The sequence below is a fragment of the Anomaloglossus baeobatrachus genome, chromosome 4 (genome assembly GCF_048569485.1).
Source record: "Anomaloglossus baeobatrachus isolate aAnoBae1 chromosome 4, aAnoBae1.hap1, whole genome shotgun sequence".
Classification (NCBI taxonomy): domain Eukaryota; kingdom Metazoa; phylum Chordata; class Amphibia; order Anura; family Aromobatidae; genus Anomaloglossus; species Anomaloglossus baeobatrachus.
Genome location: NC_134356.1, coordinates 283,324,125 through 283,342,941, shown reverse-complemented (window position 1 = coordinate 283,342,941; position 18,817 = coordinate 283,324,125). Strand labels below are relative to the sequence as shown.

General features: G+C 41.1%; 1 protein-coding gene across 2 annotated transcripts in view; it reads right to left on the bottom strand.

The window, feature by feature from the left end:
• Positions 1 to 18,552, bottom strand: part of LGR5 (leucine rich repeat containing G protein-coupled receptor 5) — a 273,312-nt gene extending 254,760 nt beyond the window's left edge. Inside the window, exon 1 of one of the 2 annotated variants that reach the window (XM_075344890.1) lies at positions 18,252 to 18,552. In XM_075344890.1, coding sequence (XP_075201005.1) covers positions 18,252 to 18,547 — 296 coding nt within the window. In that variant the 5' untranslated portion in view covers positions 18,548 to 18,552. Of the gene's footprint in view, positions 1 to 16,800; positions 16,890 to 18,251 lie in introns of those variants that run through there. The other variant, XM_075344891.1, reaches the window with a different exon arrangement.
• Between the last annotated feature and the right edge of the window lie 265 nt (positions 18,553 to 18,817).

Below are 18,817 nucleotides of genomic sequence, written 5' to 3'. Positions count from 1 at the left end.
GAATCCTCAAAAGCATACGTTGTCAGGATTTTATGGTGCCGCCACAGTCATGCGACAGAAAGTTTGCCATTTACATACTCCCAACTACATTCCTACTAGGCTTGTGCGGCTTCTCTCAATACAAGTGAAATGAGTAAGGCTGCGTTAGTCTAGATGGTATGTGGCTGGAAGTGTGTGTCTGGGTCTCACCACTAGCACTGGGGAACCTGATGTGAGGAATCACAAGTCTGCAGTCACTAAGAGTGACTGCAGACCTTTGTGCCAAATTGGTAAAACCCTTTAACTAAACATGTGCTATGGAGACGTAGTACGGTACTACCACAGACCCATGTACAGCATGCGTTGTCAGTAGTGATGATTGATTCATACATTGGGCACGGACTCAGGCCCAAACAGATTACATGTTGGATCATAAACTATGGGAAATTCATAAGTCTCTACTGAAGCATCAAAACTACAAACTACATATATATATATATATATACTAGCTGTAGTACCCAGCCGTTGCCTGGGATTGTAACTGTCTCTCTCCCAGTCTCTGTATGTGTGTTGCTGTCTGTCTGTCTCTCTGTCTGTCTCTTTCCTTGTCTGTCTGTGTGTATGTCTCTGTCTGTCTGTTTCTATCTCTCTGTATTTGTATCAGTCTATCTGTCTCCATCTCTGTGTCTGTCTCTATGTGTGTGTCTGTCTGTCTCTCTCTTTCCCCATCTGTCTCTTTGCCCGTCTGTCTCTTTGTCCATCTGTCTCTTTGCCCGTCTGTCTCTTTCCAGGGCTGTCACTTTTCAGGGCTGTCTATTTCCAGGGCTGTCTATTTCTAGGGCTGTCTCTTTCCCCGTCTGTCTCTTTCCCCATCTGTCTCTTTTCCCGTCTGTCTCTTTCCCCGTCTGTCTCTTTGACCGTCTGTCTCTTTGACCGTCTGTCTCTTTCCAGGGCTGTCTCTTTGCCCCTCTGTCTCTTTCCCCGTCTGTCTCTTTCCCCGTCTGTCTCTTTCCCCGTCTGTCTCTTTCCCGGGCTGTCTCTTTCCCGGACTGTCTCTTTCCCCATCTGTCTCTTTCCAGGGCTGTCTCTTTCCAGGGCTGTCTCTTTGACCGTCGGTCTCTTTGCCCATCTGTCTCTTTCTAGGTCTGTTTCTTTCTAGGTCTGTCTCTTTGCCCATCTCTCTCTTTCCCGGCTGTCTCTTTGCCCGTCTGTCTCTTTTCCTGGCTGTCTCTTTCCAGGTCTGTTTCTTTGCTTGGCTGTCTCTTTAACCGGCTGTCTCTTTGCCCGGCTGTCTCTTTCCCCGTCTGTCTCTTTCTAGGTCTGTCTCTTTGCCCGTCGGTCTCTTTCCAGGGCTGTCTCTTTCTAGGGCTGTGTCTTTGCCCGGCTGCTGTCCCTTTCCCGTCTGTCTCTTTCCCCGTCTGTCTCTTTTCCTTTCTGTCTTTTTCCCTGTCTGTTTCTTTCACCGTCTGTCTCTTTCCAGGGATGTCTCTTTCCAGGGCTGTCTCTTTCCAGGGCTGTCTCTTTCCAGGACTGTCTCTTTTGGCCGTCGGTCTCTTTGCCCATCTGTCTCTTTCTAGGTCTGTTTCTTTCTAGGTCTGTCTCTTTGCCCGTCTGTCTCTTTGCCCGTCTGTCACTTTGCCCGTCTGTCACTTTGCCCGTCTGTCACTATGCGCCCGGCTGTCTCTTTCCAGGGCTGTCTCTTTCCAGGGCTGTCGCTTTCCAGGGCTGTCGCTTTCCAGGGCTGTCTCTTTGTTCGGCTGTCTCTTTGCTCAGCTGTCTATTTGCCCATCTCTCTCTTTGCCCGTCTGTCTCTTTGCCCGTCTGTCCCTTTGCCCGTCTGTCCCTTTGCCCGTCTGTCCCTTTGCCCGTCTGTCCCTTTGCCCGTCTGTCTCTTTGCTCGGCTGTCTCTTTCCAGGGCTGTCTCGTTTCCCAGCTGTCTCTTTCTGTCTCTATCTCTGTCCTTTTCTGTCTCTTTTTTTCACACATGCTTTTTATACTAACAGTTTATTTTGTTCCTATAACTCCCACCTCCATTCACTTTAATGGCGGCAGGATTTTTGGCGAGTAATTATAAAGCGCGGAGTTAAATTTTGCCGCCCAAACATAGTCTATGACATTCCCTGGGTCACATGGGGTGTCTGTGCAAAATTTCGTGATTGTAAATGCGACGGTGCGGATTCCTTTAGCGGACACACATACACACACACACATACACTCAACTTTATATATATATATATATATATATATATATATACAGTTATATGAAAACGTTTGGGCACCCCTATTAATGTTAACCTTTTTTCTTTACAACAAATTGGGTTTTTGCAACAGCTATTTAAGTTTCATATACAGTACATACACTGTGTATGTATATATATAATATATATATTTACTCATATATATTAGAAACTAGAGTAGAAGTAGAAAGTTTTATTAAGTATACTTCAGTAGAGCTAACAGATCAGGTAAATACTAGATATATTTTATCAAAAGCACAGTAATATTTAATGAGCAGCACAAAATTACAGGTAGGGGGGCTTATAATCTGTAGTTAAGAATCTTCTCTTTTTTGCTACAAGGTAGTTCTGGTGTACAAGATGCAAATATGCAACACAGTATGAAAAGTAATAAATAAGTTGACAACTGAGTTGTTCTAGCCACCCAATGTGAAGTGGGCATAAACTATATTTTCTCTGAATGAGAGAAGACAATGGGGAAACCACACATTTTCTTACTGTGCCTGTTGCTCCATAGCTCAATATGTCCCATTCAGCCAACCAGTCAGTTCATTTATTTGTTAATTTCACATAACACTGTCTTTTTACATAGTGGCTGACAAATACATTGGGAGCCATGACTGGGGACTGGAGGCACCCAGGAGAGAAAAAAAAACAAAAACGAAACAGAAGCTGTCGAAAATGAGGACAAAAGACTATACCTATAACTAGATATTTTAACTCGAGCCATCTAAAACCACAAACATTATAGCAGATGCATGAACTACTTCCCCCGCCCACCGGCAGTCTTGGCGTCTGTGATTGGTTGCAGTCAGACACTACCCCACCCTGTGTGACTGCATGTCTGACTGCTTTCAAGCACAGACACTGGCAATGACCCATGGTATTGGGCCCCTCATCCTAAAAATAGTAGCCTGTAACATCCATTAGATGTGACAATCCCGTAGCTTTACCCGGCTCATCCCGATTGTCCTTTTGCAGTGGCAATTATGGTAATAAGGGGCTAATGACAGCTCAGAGCTGCCACTAAGCCCTAGATTAGTAATGGGAGGCATCTATCAGACCCCCATTACTAATCTGTAAGTGAAAATAAATAAACACAAAACTCAGAAAAAATGCTTTATTTGAAACAAAACTGAAAGAACACCTCTTTAACCCCCAAAACACCCAGTTCTGATGTAATCCACACGAGGTCCCATGACGATTCCAGCTGTTCTACGTTACTGAAGGCACAGAACATGACCGCACGCTGTGGGCAGAGAATGAATGAGCTGCAGTTATGAGCGGTGACGTCACTCAGTTTATTTGCGGTCATAGCTAGAGGTTCCCACGGGCCTCACTACAGGTAAACTGACCTCAGGTGACCTCATTAAACTCAGTGACTTCACCTCAGGTGAGGTCACTGAGTTCACAGACTTGCATCTTCTGGAGGTGCAAATTAGGTGCTGAAATATCTACATCAGATTTCAGCACCAATTTGCACCACCTAGCAGAAAACCACTCTGAAATGGTGTCAAAACCGTTTTTGTTTATTTTTTTGCCAAGAGATGCAAATTTGGTGCTGAAATTTATACTGAGGATACAAAAAAAGTCCAGCTCACCCTACAATAAACATCTTCAACTCCGATGTCTGGAGGCACAGGATCCTGCTGCTGTCTCAGTGTAATACCAAGGGAAAAAAAGTGAATGATCATGCTTCAGATAAACTTGTTAAGACTAAAATCCAAAATTTTAATGGGTTTAATGGGTTTAAGAAAACCCTATTATGGAAAAAGAAACACCAGACACGTTTCGATCAGAATTGATCTAAAACTTTTGGATTTTATTCGAACATATACAACAGTTCTGCTTTGTTTTGCTTTGCTTTATTGTCCTTTTTATCCTTGCTGAAAAATAAAAACAGTTTGAGGCCTCAAACACACACCCGTGAAACACATGCGTGTTTGGTCCGTTTCCGTATATACCGGAGACACGGAGAAACGTGCACCAAATGTTATGCTATGTTTAAGGTCACACGTGCACCAAATGTTATGCTATATTTGAGGTCACACGTGCGTTATTCCATACGGTCCGTGTGTCCATGTCCGTGATACGTATGTGCATCCATTTTGCATGGAAGCATGTCCGTTTTCTGCACGGAACACGCACACACAGACCCAATGGAAGTCTATGGGTCCGTGAGCACACGTAAGTGACACGGATGCCTCTCCGTATGCTCAGTGTACGTTCTGTCCTTTTTTCTAGCGATGTCGATCATTCTTTCTTTTTCTGTCTATGTCGGTTAATCTCCCTCAGTCCGTCGGTCGGTCTCTCTGTCTTGTCTGTGCCTCTCTCAGTCTGTCAGTCAGTCTCCCCCCTCTCTCAACTCACCGTTCCCCGATCACCGACACAGTGCAGCACAGCACAGCAGTTAAAAAAACTCCGGCGGCTTCTACTATTTTGAAAAAGTCGGCCGCTCATTAATCAATCTCGTATTCCCTGCTTTCCCCGCCCACCGGTGCCTATGATTGGTTGCAGTGAGAAACGCCCCCACGCTGAGTGACAGCTGTCTCACTGCAACCAATCACAGCCACCGTTGGGCGTGTCAATATCGAGCAGTAAAAAAATTAAATAATTAATTTAAAAAAAAACGACGTGCGGTTCCCCTCATTTTGATACCAGCCAGGGTAAAGTCAAACGGCTGAAGGCTGGTATTCTCAGGATGTGGAGCCCCAAATTATGGGGAGCCCCCCAGCCTAACAATATCAACCAGCAGCCGCCCAGAATAGCCGCATCCATTAGATGCGACAGTTCTGGGACTCTACCCGGCTCTTCCCGATTTGCCCTGGTGCGTTGGCAATCGGGGTAATAAGGAGTTAATGGCAGCAGCCCATAGCTGCCACTAAATCCAAGATTAATCATGTCAGGCGTCTCCCCGAGATACCTACCATGATTAATCTGTAAGTTACAGTAAATAAACACATACACCCGAAGAAATCCTTTATTTGGAATAATAAACACTAACAAATACCCTCGTTCACTACTTTATTAAGCCCGAAAAAGCCATCCATGGGTGAAGTTCACCCGAGTTCATTCTCATCGCGCGTCGCTGTCTGCTGTCAGCTGACATGTATCAACGTCATTGTGCATCACACATGGAACATTTCACATGGGCAACACATGGACATGTCACTTATGTATCTCACACACACACGGACATTCAACACGCACACATGGCTAGCATACTCAATTCCCACGGATGCCACACGTACCATAAAAATGGACTTAAAAAACGGAAAACGGACCCGAAAAACGGAATGTAACACACATGCGTGTTTTTCACGGATGTGTGTCGGAGGTCTAAATCAAATCTGCATCTCTTGGCAAAAAATGAACAAAAACAGTTTTCAAGCAGTTTTGGAGCAGTTTTCTGCCAGGAAGTGCAACTTTGGTGCTTAAATCTAGTGCAGACCTTTCAGCACTAAAATTGCACCTCCTGGCAAAAAAACGCACCGAAATGGTGTCAAAACCTTTTTGTGCAATTTTTGGCCAAGAGAAGCAGATTTGGTGCTTACATTTTTACACCATATTCCTGCACCCAATTTACACCTCCTGGCAAAATATCACATCACTATCACATCAAAACCGCATGGTGTGTTTGCTGACCTCAGGTGATCTCATTAAACTCAAGGATCTCAGCTCAGGTGAGGTAATTGAGTTCACATATCTGCCTTTCCTGGCAGAGACCGCGGGGTTTTTTTGCCAAGCGATGGAGATTTGGTGCTGAAATTTCTACAGCATATTCCTGCACACAATCTATACTTCCTGGCAAAAATCGCATCAACACACCATGCGGTTTTGATGTGATAGTGATGTGATATTTTGCCAGGAGGTGTAAATTGGGTGCAGGAATATGGTGTAAAAATGTAAGCACCAAATCTGCTTCTCTTGGCCAAAAATTGCACAAAAAGGTTTTGACACCATTTCGGTGCGTTTTTTTGCCAGGAGGTGCAATTTTAGTGCTGAAAGGTCTGCACTAGATTTGGGGGTACCATGGGAACAAAGCTGGGGTACCATGGGAAACTCCAGTTATGACCGCAGATAAACTGAGTGATATCACCACTAATCATGCAGATCAGTCCTTTGCCTGAAGCCCACAGCCTGTGGTCATGTTCTGTCCCTGTGCACTGTGCCCTTCAGTATGTATGTAGCAGAGCTGAAATCGTTGTTGGAACGCATATGGATTACGTCAGAACTGGGTGCTGTTGGAGTTAATAAAGGTGAGAAAGAGGGTGCGTTTTTTTAAATAAAGGATTTTTTGTAGTGTTTTTTTCATTTCTTTTTACTTACAGATTAGTAATGGGGGTCTCATAGACCATCCCCATTACTAATCTGGGGCTTAATGGCAGCTGTGAGCTATCATTAATCCCTTATTACCCTGATTGTCACTGCACTAGGGCAATCGGGATGAACAAGGTAAAGTTCCGGGATTGTCACATCTAATTAATGCAACAATTCTGGGCGGCTGCAGGCTGCTATTTTTAGTCTCAGGGGGTCCAATAACCATGAGTCTCCCAGCCTGAGAATATCAGCCCACAGCTGTTGGCTTTATCATGGCTGGGTATCAAAATTGTGGGGGACGCCGATTTTTAAAATTATTTATTTAAATAACTGTTTAAAAGCCACGTGTGGTCCCTCTTATTTTAATACACAGCCAAGATAAGCACATGGCTGGGAGCAGTAGTCTGTAGCTGTATTCTTTATCTGTGCTGAGTATCGTAATATGGGGAGACCCAAGCTAATTTTTTTTATTTACTTTTTACACCAATATAGGGACAAACAGCGCCTGTGATTGCAAGCAGTCAGACATGATGTCACAAGGTGGGGGCACATCTGACTGCAATCAGAGACGCGGGGACTGCAAATGGGCGGGGAAAGCAGCGCATATGCATGAAGTTAATGACCGGCCCGGAAGTAGTGTGAGTGGCCTGGAAGCAGTGTTACAGCAACACGGAAAACTTGGTAAGTATAACGTGCCATCATTCCCCTTTTTTCTTTATTTTTCCTTTATTTTTTTCAATTACCCGAGTTGCCGAATCCGGATCGTTACCCAAACTTCTCTCAGAACTCCAGGCCCAGGGCCGGTGCTCGGGTACTTTTGAATCCGTGCGGATCCGTAATTTTAGAGTCTGAGTCTGCCCATCACTAATGTTTGCATATGGACACAAATTGCTAACAAACACAGCCAAGTCAGTAAAATCTTAAGGACAAAGCTTATAAACGTGTTGCCAATGGAATATATATATACAACATATACCCACATAAACAATGGGAGAAATAAGTCGAGCACATCACCAATTTAGTGATGTGTCATTTGAAAAATGACAGAGGGAAAAGTAATGAACACGCTTACGGAAATGTAATCAACGCTTTTGTGAGGGACATCCTGAAATATGTTGAGAATTATGACATTTATTCATGTCAGTCAGCTACTCCATGATGTCACCCCTCCCTTCCTGCTGCTTGGAGACCCAGCAAATGTAAAATCAAGGTGTCAAAATCGAATTAGGACAGCTCTTGAGCTAGCACACCCCCTGCGGAGGGAATTGTCCTACACAGGAGGTGGGAGGGGAGCTCCAGGTTTATAACCTCCTGCATGGAGACACTGGATTGCTCATGTGGGAATTTGGCCCATTCTTCCACATAATCACTTTTCAAATCCTGAAGGCTCAATGGGCTCCTTCTATGAACTCTGAGATTTTGTTCTTTCCATACATTTTCTATTGTATTCTGGTCAGGTGATTGGCAGGGCCATCTTATCAGCTTTATTTTCTTTCTCTAATTGAGAATTTCCTTTGGCTGTGTGTTTGGCACTATTGTCATGCTGAAATGTCCTCACTTTTTTCATATTCATTATCCTGGTAGATGGCAGCAGATTTTTATCAAGAATGTATCTGTACATTTGTGCATTCATTTTTCCTTCACTTATATGAAGGAAGGATAAAAAACAGCCCCACAGCATGATGGTCCCACCTTCACCCTGTTGGTATGGTGTTTTGGGGGTGATTTGCCTTTAGGCCTCCAAACATGCTGTGTATAATGGCATTCAAATAATTCAATTTTGGTCTTATCTGACCATACTATATTCACCCAGTATTTAACAGGTTTGTCTAAAGGTTGTTGAGCAAACTTTAAACGTGCTTAAACATGATTTTTGTTCAGCAATAGAGTCTTTCGTGGTGAGCGTGCATACAGGCAATGGAGGTTGAGTGTTTTACTTATTGTTTTCTTTGAAACCATTGTACATGCTGATTTCTGGTCATTCTGTAGCTCTCCACTGGTAGTCCTTGGCTCTTGGACAACTCTTCTTAATAATTATTTTCACTCCTCTGTCTGAAATGTTGCGGGGATCACCTGGTCATGGTCAGTTTAAGGTGAAATGATGTTCTATCCACTTTTGGATTACGGCCCCAACAGTGCTCACTGGAATCATCAGTAGTTTAGAAATACTTCTGCAATCAATGCCATCAGTATGTTTTGCAACAATATGGTTGCAAAAGTCTTAAGGCAGCTCACTGGTTTTACCCTTTGTGAGATGTTTTTTGTGTGACACCTTCGTAATGAGACATCTTTTTATAGGTCATCAGTTGAATCAGATGACATTATTTTTCATTAAGTTACAGGATTTATTTCTAATTACTCATAGATTTCAGATGATGTCAAGAGTTTCCATGGCTTTTTGCACCTCTCTTTCTTCATGTTTCAATACGGTGAAATTTCTCATTATTACACACCACTTAATTTATGGACATTTATGGTTTCATTGCTTTGCCTATGAGGATTGCATGGGTTGTTACCACCATCTGGTCAGAAATGCATGTCAATAGCACCTTTACAAATATATTTACTTAGAAAATTGGTTACATGTTCAATACATATTTTACCCTCTTTACATTATGTATATATATATATATATATATACATATATATATGTAAATGTTGGGGGGGTTATCTGAAGCAGTGATAATACAGTGAAGGTTTTCACAGCTTTTGCGCTCCTATCAGTAATCCTATTGATGACTACAGTCAGTCCCTTTTTTTCATGCCTTTGTATTCTATTGAATTTTTTTTATAGTTTTTCACTAGCAAAAACCTTTGTAACTTTAAAGAGAACACTACAGATTGAATATATCACTTATTTAAAGAGGACCTGTCATTAGGTCAAAGGTAACTTGCTGGTAATTTTCATATTTTTTACCAAGGGAGTGGCTTACAGCATTATCTGGGGGCATGTTATTAGTCATCTCTGCATTATTATCGTGGGAGCTCTGCCCCCTTGGTATAAACCTTAAAAAATAGCTCTAAATCAAAAGGACCACATTTTTGAAACCGCATGGTGGAATTAAAAGAAAAGCAAAAAAAACGGCATACTTAGGGGAGCAGCAGTAATAAAATAAGAGCAAAAACTGTCCACTTTTGACCTGGCAACTGGTTCACTTTAATCTTTTTTTTGCTGTATATTTTCTATTCTATTTTCGTCACATGAGTATGCTGATTGCCATCTTGCCTGCGTTGCTTATGTACACATGTTGTCTTTTAGGGCATTACGTGCTGAGCTATATGGGTGAATGCTGTGCCAGGAAGGAGGAAATAAGCTGCTCCGTTTCAGCTACTTCCAATGGTATAATTCTTGTTTTCTGCCTTTACTATGAAATATTATGTTAGAATATATAACTTAACTATGGTCACTAATCCAAATGTACAGTACAATGCGCAAGCTGAAAAGTGTCGGGAAGTGCAAGTCTATAGTGAAAGCTACGAATCTATTAAAAGTATAATGACAATGATTCGGTCATATAGGATTTTAAAGAGAACCAATCATCAGCATTTTCATATATAAGCTAAAGCCAGTGCTATACTGGCACTATCAGGTTGATTCTCTACATACCATTAGTGGTCAGCTCGGATGTTTAGGCTTTCAAATCCAAGAAACTGAAGTTTATAAAATCAGCAGTTACTTGATTGGCATTTGCAAAGGAGCAAATAACTTGGTGGGTATTCATATAGATTCCCACCGCCCACCTGTTGTTCCTCCCTCTCTCTGGTCTCTATACTAATTTTACTATTCACTAAGATGGTGTCGGCGCCTGCGCATAGCGCTTATCTCCGGCGCCATCTTTGTGAAGAACATGTTATCCCCTGATAATCTATTCTTCCAGCTGAGAGGGTGGCGTATGCAGCCTCACATCTTTTTCTCTCGTTGTGACTTCGAGAGCGCTTGCGGTCACAACAGAAATGGAGAACAGCTGATCGGAGGACACGATTAGCTGCAGAAGAGAACACCGTGCCAGCAAAGCAGCCTGCTAGGACACCGTGCCAGCTTAGCAGCACTGACATCATAGGGTTAGGTGAGTCCATTGTGAATTTACCTCACCTGGCCCCGTGCCATGCGATCCGGTGCCGATATCGCTGGCACACTGGTGGCGGATTGTTCCTCCTGTCCTATCCTCCGATCAGCTGTTTCAGGGGGCGGTCTCCACTTTTGTTGTGACCGCACGTGTTCCCGCGGTCATGAGAGCAAAAGATATGAGGGCGCATGCGCCGCCCTCTCAGCCGGAATAATAGATTAGCAGGGGATAACACGTTCTTCACAAAGATGGCGCCGGAGGTAAGCGATATGCGCAGACGCCATATCCGACACCATCTTAGTGAATAGTAAAATTAGCATAGCGACCAGAGACAGGGAAGAACAACAGGCAACAGGCAGGGGGCCGGGAATCCAGATGAATACCCACCCAGTTATTATCTGCCCTGTTGCAAATGCCAGTCAAGTAGCTGCTGTTTTTATTAACTTTACTTTCTTGGATTTTAAAACCCATACATCCGAACTGACCACTAATGGGATGTATAGAATCAGCCTGATAGTACCAGTATAGCACTGGCTTTACCTTATATACGAAAATCCTGGTGATTGGTTCCATTTAAGCTTTGGTGCAGGATAGATCACAATTCTTTGGCCAATACATTATTGTGGCTGTCCAGCTAGTAAAATATTGTCAGATATTATTTGTGCAATTGTCTACTTATCTGGATGGGGTTAACCAAAATCCAGCTTAAACAACCCCATTCACATGAAGATACCCGATTTTTTTCTTTGTGCGTTGGTAAAGGATTCTTTTCTGGTTTACCCAGCTTTTTGTGTGTGTGTGGGGTGCCAGATATTGTGTTGTTCATTCTCTGGTTTCTGCTCTCATAGCCGTTAAAGTTTTGTGGTTATTTACAAAACTCACAATAATAATTTTATTTATATAGCGCCGACATATTTACTATCTCATCACTTGTATAAAGAGTCATTTAATGTTTATAAACCAGAAAAAGGCATGAGCAGTACGGAGTACGGCTATGTGCACACGTTGAGTATTTGGTTGCAGACATTTCTGGACCATTTCATCATCTTTTGGCAGGAAAACCGCAGCGCAAAAACACACATATTTGATGTGGTTTTGCCGTGTATTTGTATACATTTTTTTTCATTGCTTTCAATGGTGAAACACGCAAGCAAAAACGCTCAAACAATTGACATGGTACAGTTTATTTTCTGCATCAAATCTGCAAGGAGAAAAAACTCAATATGTCCACTATACTTCAGGTTTCTCATTGACTTTCCTAGCATCAAGATTTGCTTGCAGTTTTGTGACAAAACTGGACTAAAATAAATGCATAAAAAATGAGACAAAAATGCATTGTGTGCACACAGCCCTCATCAATTCTGTTAAAACTGTCCTACCTCTTAGTTCTAGGAGCGCTATTGTGGAGAATAAACTTTCTAGCTTTTCTCGGTGTAGTGATCTAAACTTGTAGAACAGCACAATACTTTGAAGACCTTATACTTTTTTTTCAGTGGGGGCGGCATCGATATCAAAAATACAATTTTTAGAACCTGAAAAGTGGCCAAACAATGATTTTTCAGCTGGAGTTTTTTCAAACTTCTTTTCTTCCCATTCTAATATACTGTAAAAATCATTGGTCACTGTGGGTTATTTCATTGATATATATGACTTTCCTGGTACATTTTTACCTTATATTCTTGTATCTCTACAGAAACTGTAGTAGGGATAATATTCTAATTTTAAATGACTAATCGTGAAGGGTGCGATATTAAGCCTCAGTGCATTGGGCCTACTAGCCTCATATCTTTACGTTGTAACTTCTGTACAAGTTTTTACAAGAAGAGAGTCTTTACAACATCATAAAAGGGAACGTGTCCATTGATCATAACAATATTGCTGCAGCTTATACGCCTTGTCGCCAGAATCCACGCGGCTTATTTCACACATGTTTACACTATTACGGCGGCTACCAGGAGCATGTGGAAAGAGAAAAGTGTGCTCTAGTATTGTGCCGCATGCTACATCAAATATGCTTTTATACCGAGCTATAAACTGTCATTCATTAACAATGGTGTGTATGACTCCAGTATGATGATTAACTGCGCACAACCTCTCCTTACTCATTATATGCCGTGAAAATACTACAAAGTAAATGATTATGCAACTGCACTTACTATGAATCCTGATAATGGCACGGAAATAAATAGAGTAGCAATGCTTTCAGCATGCCTAGCAAGAATGGCATTTGTGAGGAGCTGTAACAAGAACAGGACTGCTAAAAGGTGTGTGCAGCGCACAATAGCTGTCACACTGAGATTTCCTATTTTCCACTGTTTGAAGCGATATCACATAACGCTAATGCTGGAACTTATTGTTCCTCCGATGTTCTAACCTTTTCTTGCTTTTTACAGTATGAGAAAGTGAAGCGGAGTTTTCTCTGCTACACTTGGCCTCAGTTACAGAGAGTAAATTAATCCTCTAAACATTTTAGAAGAAGACATAATGAACGCAAGAATGCCTTAAGGACGCAAATGTAATAAAGACAATAAATTGTACCTTTGCAATAATATATACTCTTTATCTTGGGGAGTTGGTGATATCATGCCTCCAGAATGTAACACCTAAGTGGGGAGGAATCAAGGACTGAAAATATCCTGAGATATTTGCCATCAGACTGTGAACGGACAGAAATGCAGCTTGTTATATAGTATTTAAAAAAGAATGTCCTATAAAAGTCAGCTAGTTTAATGAACGTCAGGTAATCCCATCATCTGTAAGGAATCGATAGCTAAATAGGTTGCTGATTTCACTGGTAAAACTATCTAAGGGTGTTACTTTACATGGCTCTTGTTATTTTGTTTGAAAGTCACACCATAATTCCAAATATTTGTTCTTTGGCTTTCCACGGATTCACTGTATTTGGGATTGCTGTTACATTCTAGATAGCATGGCTACATTTTTCGAGGGTCCTTAAAATGGAAAAAGTTACAATATATGGGCCGCATCTGTATTCTGAGAGAGCCTAGTTATTTCTTAATGGAATTTAGGCACGTAAACTATCAGATGACTCTTACTACATCATAAACAAGCTTTGAAGGCCGTAGACTATAGCTATGAAAGTGGATATCATGTTAAAACCCTTGAAAATAGTTTGTCTATTGGTAGGATTATTTCATTTGAATCCCAGTCAGCTTCTTGTCATCTTTGGCAAGTCTCATTATCCTAAAAGGCTTCAGGCACCATAAATTAATTTGTACACGCTGCAGGATTACACCTAGAGGATTACTCGTCAGGTCATATTAGCCATAAATACAATCTATTATTTAGCAAGCACAAAATAATATTCATTGTGGGAGCAGAATAATCGCATTTCCACAAAACGGTCATTGTCAGGTAAAATAGTGAAGCTGAATTTCTAAGGAGACACCTGAGTGGTCTAAGAAGTGTCTTTGATCTATATAGAAGTTACCAGACAAAGGTATCATATTTACTCAAGCCACTGTTGTTATTGGGAACACCTTTCCCAGCTTTAAAAGCACCTCATCTGAAGCAAGGAATCCGAGCAGAAATGAAATAAACCAACATCAACGGCAATTCAGTGTATCTGGAAGATTCAGCGCTCTTCACACGAGAAAACAGAACCCTGGGATTAGGGCATCAAAACAAGCACACAACATTGAAGCAGGATGTCGGAAGCGACCACACAAGCATAGAGAAGACGCTCCTCTTCATAAGAGACGTATCCTCAGTCTCATAAACCGTGCACACAACGGACATTGTTCAGAAATATAAGGGTAGCCCCAATAACAATTTACTGTCTGCCTGATAGATCTGCACGCTCAACATTACTATGACCCAATGTATGGTGACACACACTATCTCGACGCATTTCAGGCCAATCTGGAAAATGGTTTTACAAGCCTTTTCATTATAAGATTTTCAATTATGTCTTATAATTATCATGATAGACAGCCTGATAGGTAGACAGCTATGATGTAGCTGAATAGATAGATAGATAGATAGATATTGTACATAGATAAAATAGATAGACAGATAGATATATAAATACATAGATACATAATTGATAGATAGATGGATGAATAGATAGATAATATCTAGATAGAATAGATTAGATAGGATAGATATTGTACATAGATGATAGATAGATAGATAGATAGAGGGATAGATAGATAGAGGGATAGATATTGTACATAGATAATAGATAGATAGATAGATAGAGGGATAGATAGATGGATAGATAGATGGATAGATATTGTACATAGATAATAGATAGATAGATAGAGGGATAGATAGATAGATGGATAGATAGATGGATAGATAGAGGGATAGGATGGAAAGATGAATATATAGACAGATAATAGATGAATGGATAGATAGATAATCGATAGATTAGATTAGACAGGATAGATAGATAGATATTGTAGATATTTTTTCTAGAAATTCTGATTTGATCACAGGATTAAATTAATATATTGGAAATATGATAGTATTATTGCCTTTACTCTTTTAGCAATATCAACAACAGGCAAGAAATAAAATGTCATAAGCCCATGAATTACAGATTGTATATATTAAAATTTTATTGATTAAAAAATGAAGCACCGGAAGATAGATAATACAGTAAAAATTGGCAAACTAACCAGCAGGAGTGGGCACATAGTATATATGTCCATAGAAATAGAGTGAGGCAATCAACTGATATCACATAAGTGAATGATGAACAAGTAACTATACATGCAACGGAGCAAGGTAATTATTCTGAGCACAAACCCGTAAGACAGGGTCCTCTCCTGTGGAATGGTGCCCTTATTCTTTTAGTAATATGTATGATTTACTGTATACATATTTACTGGAATGCAATTTATTATTCAACTATTTCTTTTGGGTATTAGAAAATGTAGCTTATAAGGCTTTAATCCTATCTTAACCTATTGATAACAGCATGAAAAATGGTTTTAACCAGATCCCACTCTGCTGCATTGGCAAGCTCAGCTCCAAGGGTCCCGGCTTTACTCACTAGGTGCTATAACTAACACACCTGCAGGGTCTGAGGGTAGATGTGCAATGTAACAATCATAGTTAGTATGCAAAGCTTTCCTGTATGGCAACTTCACATGTCTCCTTTGTTTTAATATCGCAGTTAAAGATTACTTGCACACTTCAAAGACTCGTCTCATAAACCAAAGGTAGAGATAAAGTTTTTGCAACTGTAATCAACATTTCCCCTTGGCTCACTTGCAATAACCCTGACAAGGAGGGGGACTGCATTGTAGATCATCATGAAAGTTCACACTGTATCAACATTAGCAGAGCAAATAATATTACATCCCACATACCACCCCCCACAAGATAAGCAACTCTTTGTTACTGAAAATAATATGGACTTTCTGTAATTTTGCTTCCTTTAAGCAGGTTATATGGCGGATTGAAGTGCTACAAAATAGAATTACAAGAGTAATCCAGGAGATAGACACAGCCCACCTCCTCCTATATAAAAAATACCACTAGAAGGGGAATGTATGCCAGGTAAATACCTTCTTTACGTGGCATTCTGTGATTTCTGTGCAGGTGTTTACTTCATTAGTGCAATCTTTTACAAGGCTGGTGTGTAACTTCCTATGATTGCATAAGAAATATCTCACAAAGGTGTAACTATAAAAGCCCAATACAACCGCTCTCAGAAATCAGTCTGGGATCTTGTTTTCCTAATACCACACGATAAGGAAGATATTTACAATATACTAGATTGGTGGCTGCCAAATGGCCCTAGATTGGCAGGGGTACAGCACACATTGCATTCTTCCATACACCACAGGGGTTCTGATGAATTGATAGACACTAGGAGCTGTACATTTATCAGCCCATCATTAGAGCTGTCTGAGCAGTGGTGCTTTCTAGGAAGCTCATTACACCGGGGGCACACCAGCGGGCACTAGTTTGGAGCATTGCAATATATACCATAATCGACAATCACAAGGGCACTTTTGTCTACGGATAGAAAGGGCTGATGATTTCTATAGTAGACGGTCACTACTGAAACAATACAATAAACAATTTATAATAAAGAATTCATAGTATAATATACATTAGTATAATAAACAATAAACCGGTTTTCCACTACTATTTTATGCCTTCTCCTGCCACACATGGTCTGCTACTGAACTTGACCCTAGATTAGTAATTTACCTACTTACCACCATTACATGTGACTATCTGATTTATCTGGCTCATCCACACAGCACCAGGCTCCTTGTGATCTCCCTGATTTACACTGGAGAGCTCATCCCTGATTTACAGCAAAGCTGCTCCCGGTGATTCCTCTTATCACCGGATAGTCCTATTTTCTGGGCTGTGATCCCTGACTTATAAAGGGGGCAGCTGGACGCAGTAAAGATGTCTTTATAATTTACAAGCAGAATATTGTTTAATCTACTAATCAATTACTGGATGTGAATGTAAGTAACCCAGAAACTGGTACCTACTATACCCCCAATGGCTAGAGACCCCATAGTCAGAAACTATCACAATTTGCACTGTTTGATACTACGTTATTTACAACACTTTTCAAGCCATACATATATGGACAGTTGGAAAAATAAAGCGCCTTATAGGTGTCCATTAAAAAAAAAAAAACAAAAGCGCAGGATTTTTATGGGCTGGTGATAATCGATCAAGTCAATGGAAATAACAATTGTCACCATTTTATAGACATATATCACTTATCTCTCATTCATTTTGGATTTCTATTTTTTTCCCAGTTAAAATATTATTGGTCAACTAAGTTTTTTGGGGGAATAAATTGCCCAGAGAATAAACATTCAGGTTGGCTGCACGGATTATGCTCTGATTACATAGGAGACATTGAATAATGGACTGTCCGTGTGCCCATCAGTATGGATCATCTACAAAATAATTCAAAAAGAATGGCGATTTTCAGCATAGCATTAAGTACACCAAGAGACATTTTTGGCAATAGAAACACATATAGTTATTATTTTTTTCATATATATATATATATATATATATATATATATATATACACACGCACATTTTTATATTTATATATATATATATATATACATGCACATTTTTATATAATAAATAAATAAAATATATAGTTATTACTATTACATTTCTATATATATACTATACTAATAATAGCAACACAAGCACATATATATTTTATATATATATACGTATATATATATATATATATATATATATAAAATATATAAATCCCTCACTCCCTAGCTCTCTCTATATAGTATGGCATTAACTATACATATATAGAGAGGGTGATACACGTGTGTGTGTGTGTGTGTGTGTGTATATACACACACACATATATATATATATATATATATATATATATATATATATATATAAAATTGCAATATATCTAACCATATATATAACCATTATCACAGATATCAGTGTAATTAATGCCGCCCTGGAAGCTGCCCATTCGGGTGAGCCATGAGGATGTGCGGTCTCTGAGGCACGGATGCCCAGGGCAGGCTACATCTGCATCACACAGCACATGGCACCAGCAGCGCCGCGGTGCACGGAGGCGCTATGGGCATCATTTCCAAGGCAGTGATGAGGAGTACAGATACAGGAGGTGGTGGGCACGTGTGCCACTTACAGGTAGGCGGTGAAGGTGCTGGCATTGGCTGGCACGGCAGTGAGCCCCCGGTCTGCGCAGTCCGCTCTCATCCTCAGCCCGTCCTGATCGCACACACAGGGGCCGGGACAGCTCCGGTGCTGCTGCTTCCCCAGCCTGGCTGCGCTAACGAGCTGCAGAGTGCACAGAAAGCAGCACACTAGCAGGCAGCTCCGGGACGGGTCCATGTTGTACGGTAAGTCCTCGGTGTGGCCGGACGGCGCAGATGTGACTGACAGTGCGCCCGGTGCCGCCTCCGCTCTCACTGCCTGCAGCATCTCACTCTGCGTTATTATACAGCGCTGCAGCCTGAACTGCGCGCCCAGTGACGTCACCGCAGGCAGCAGAGCCACTCACAGGACGGAGGGAGCCCAGTGCCTGGAACTTATGGTGGTACATTCACTGCAGGTAGCAGAGCCACATAAAGGATAGAGCACATCACCAGTGCCTGGAACTTGTGGTGCTACATTCACTGCAGGCAGCAGAGCCACTCACAGGACGGAGCCCATCACCAGTGCCTGGAACTTATGGTGCTACATTCACTGCAG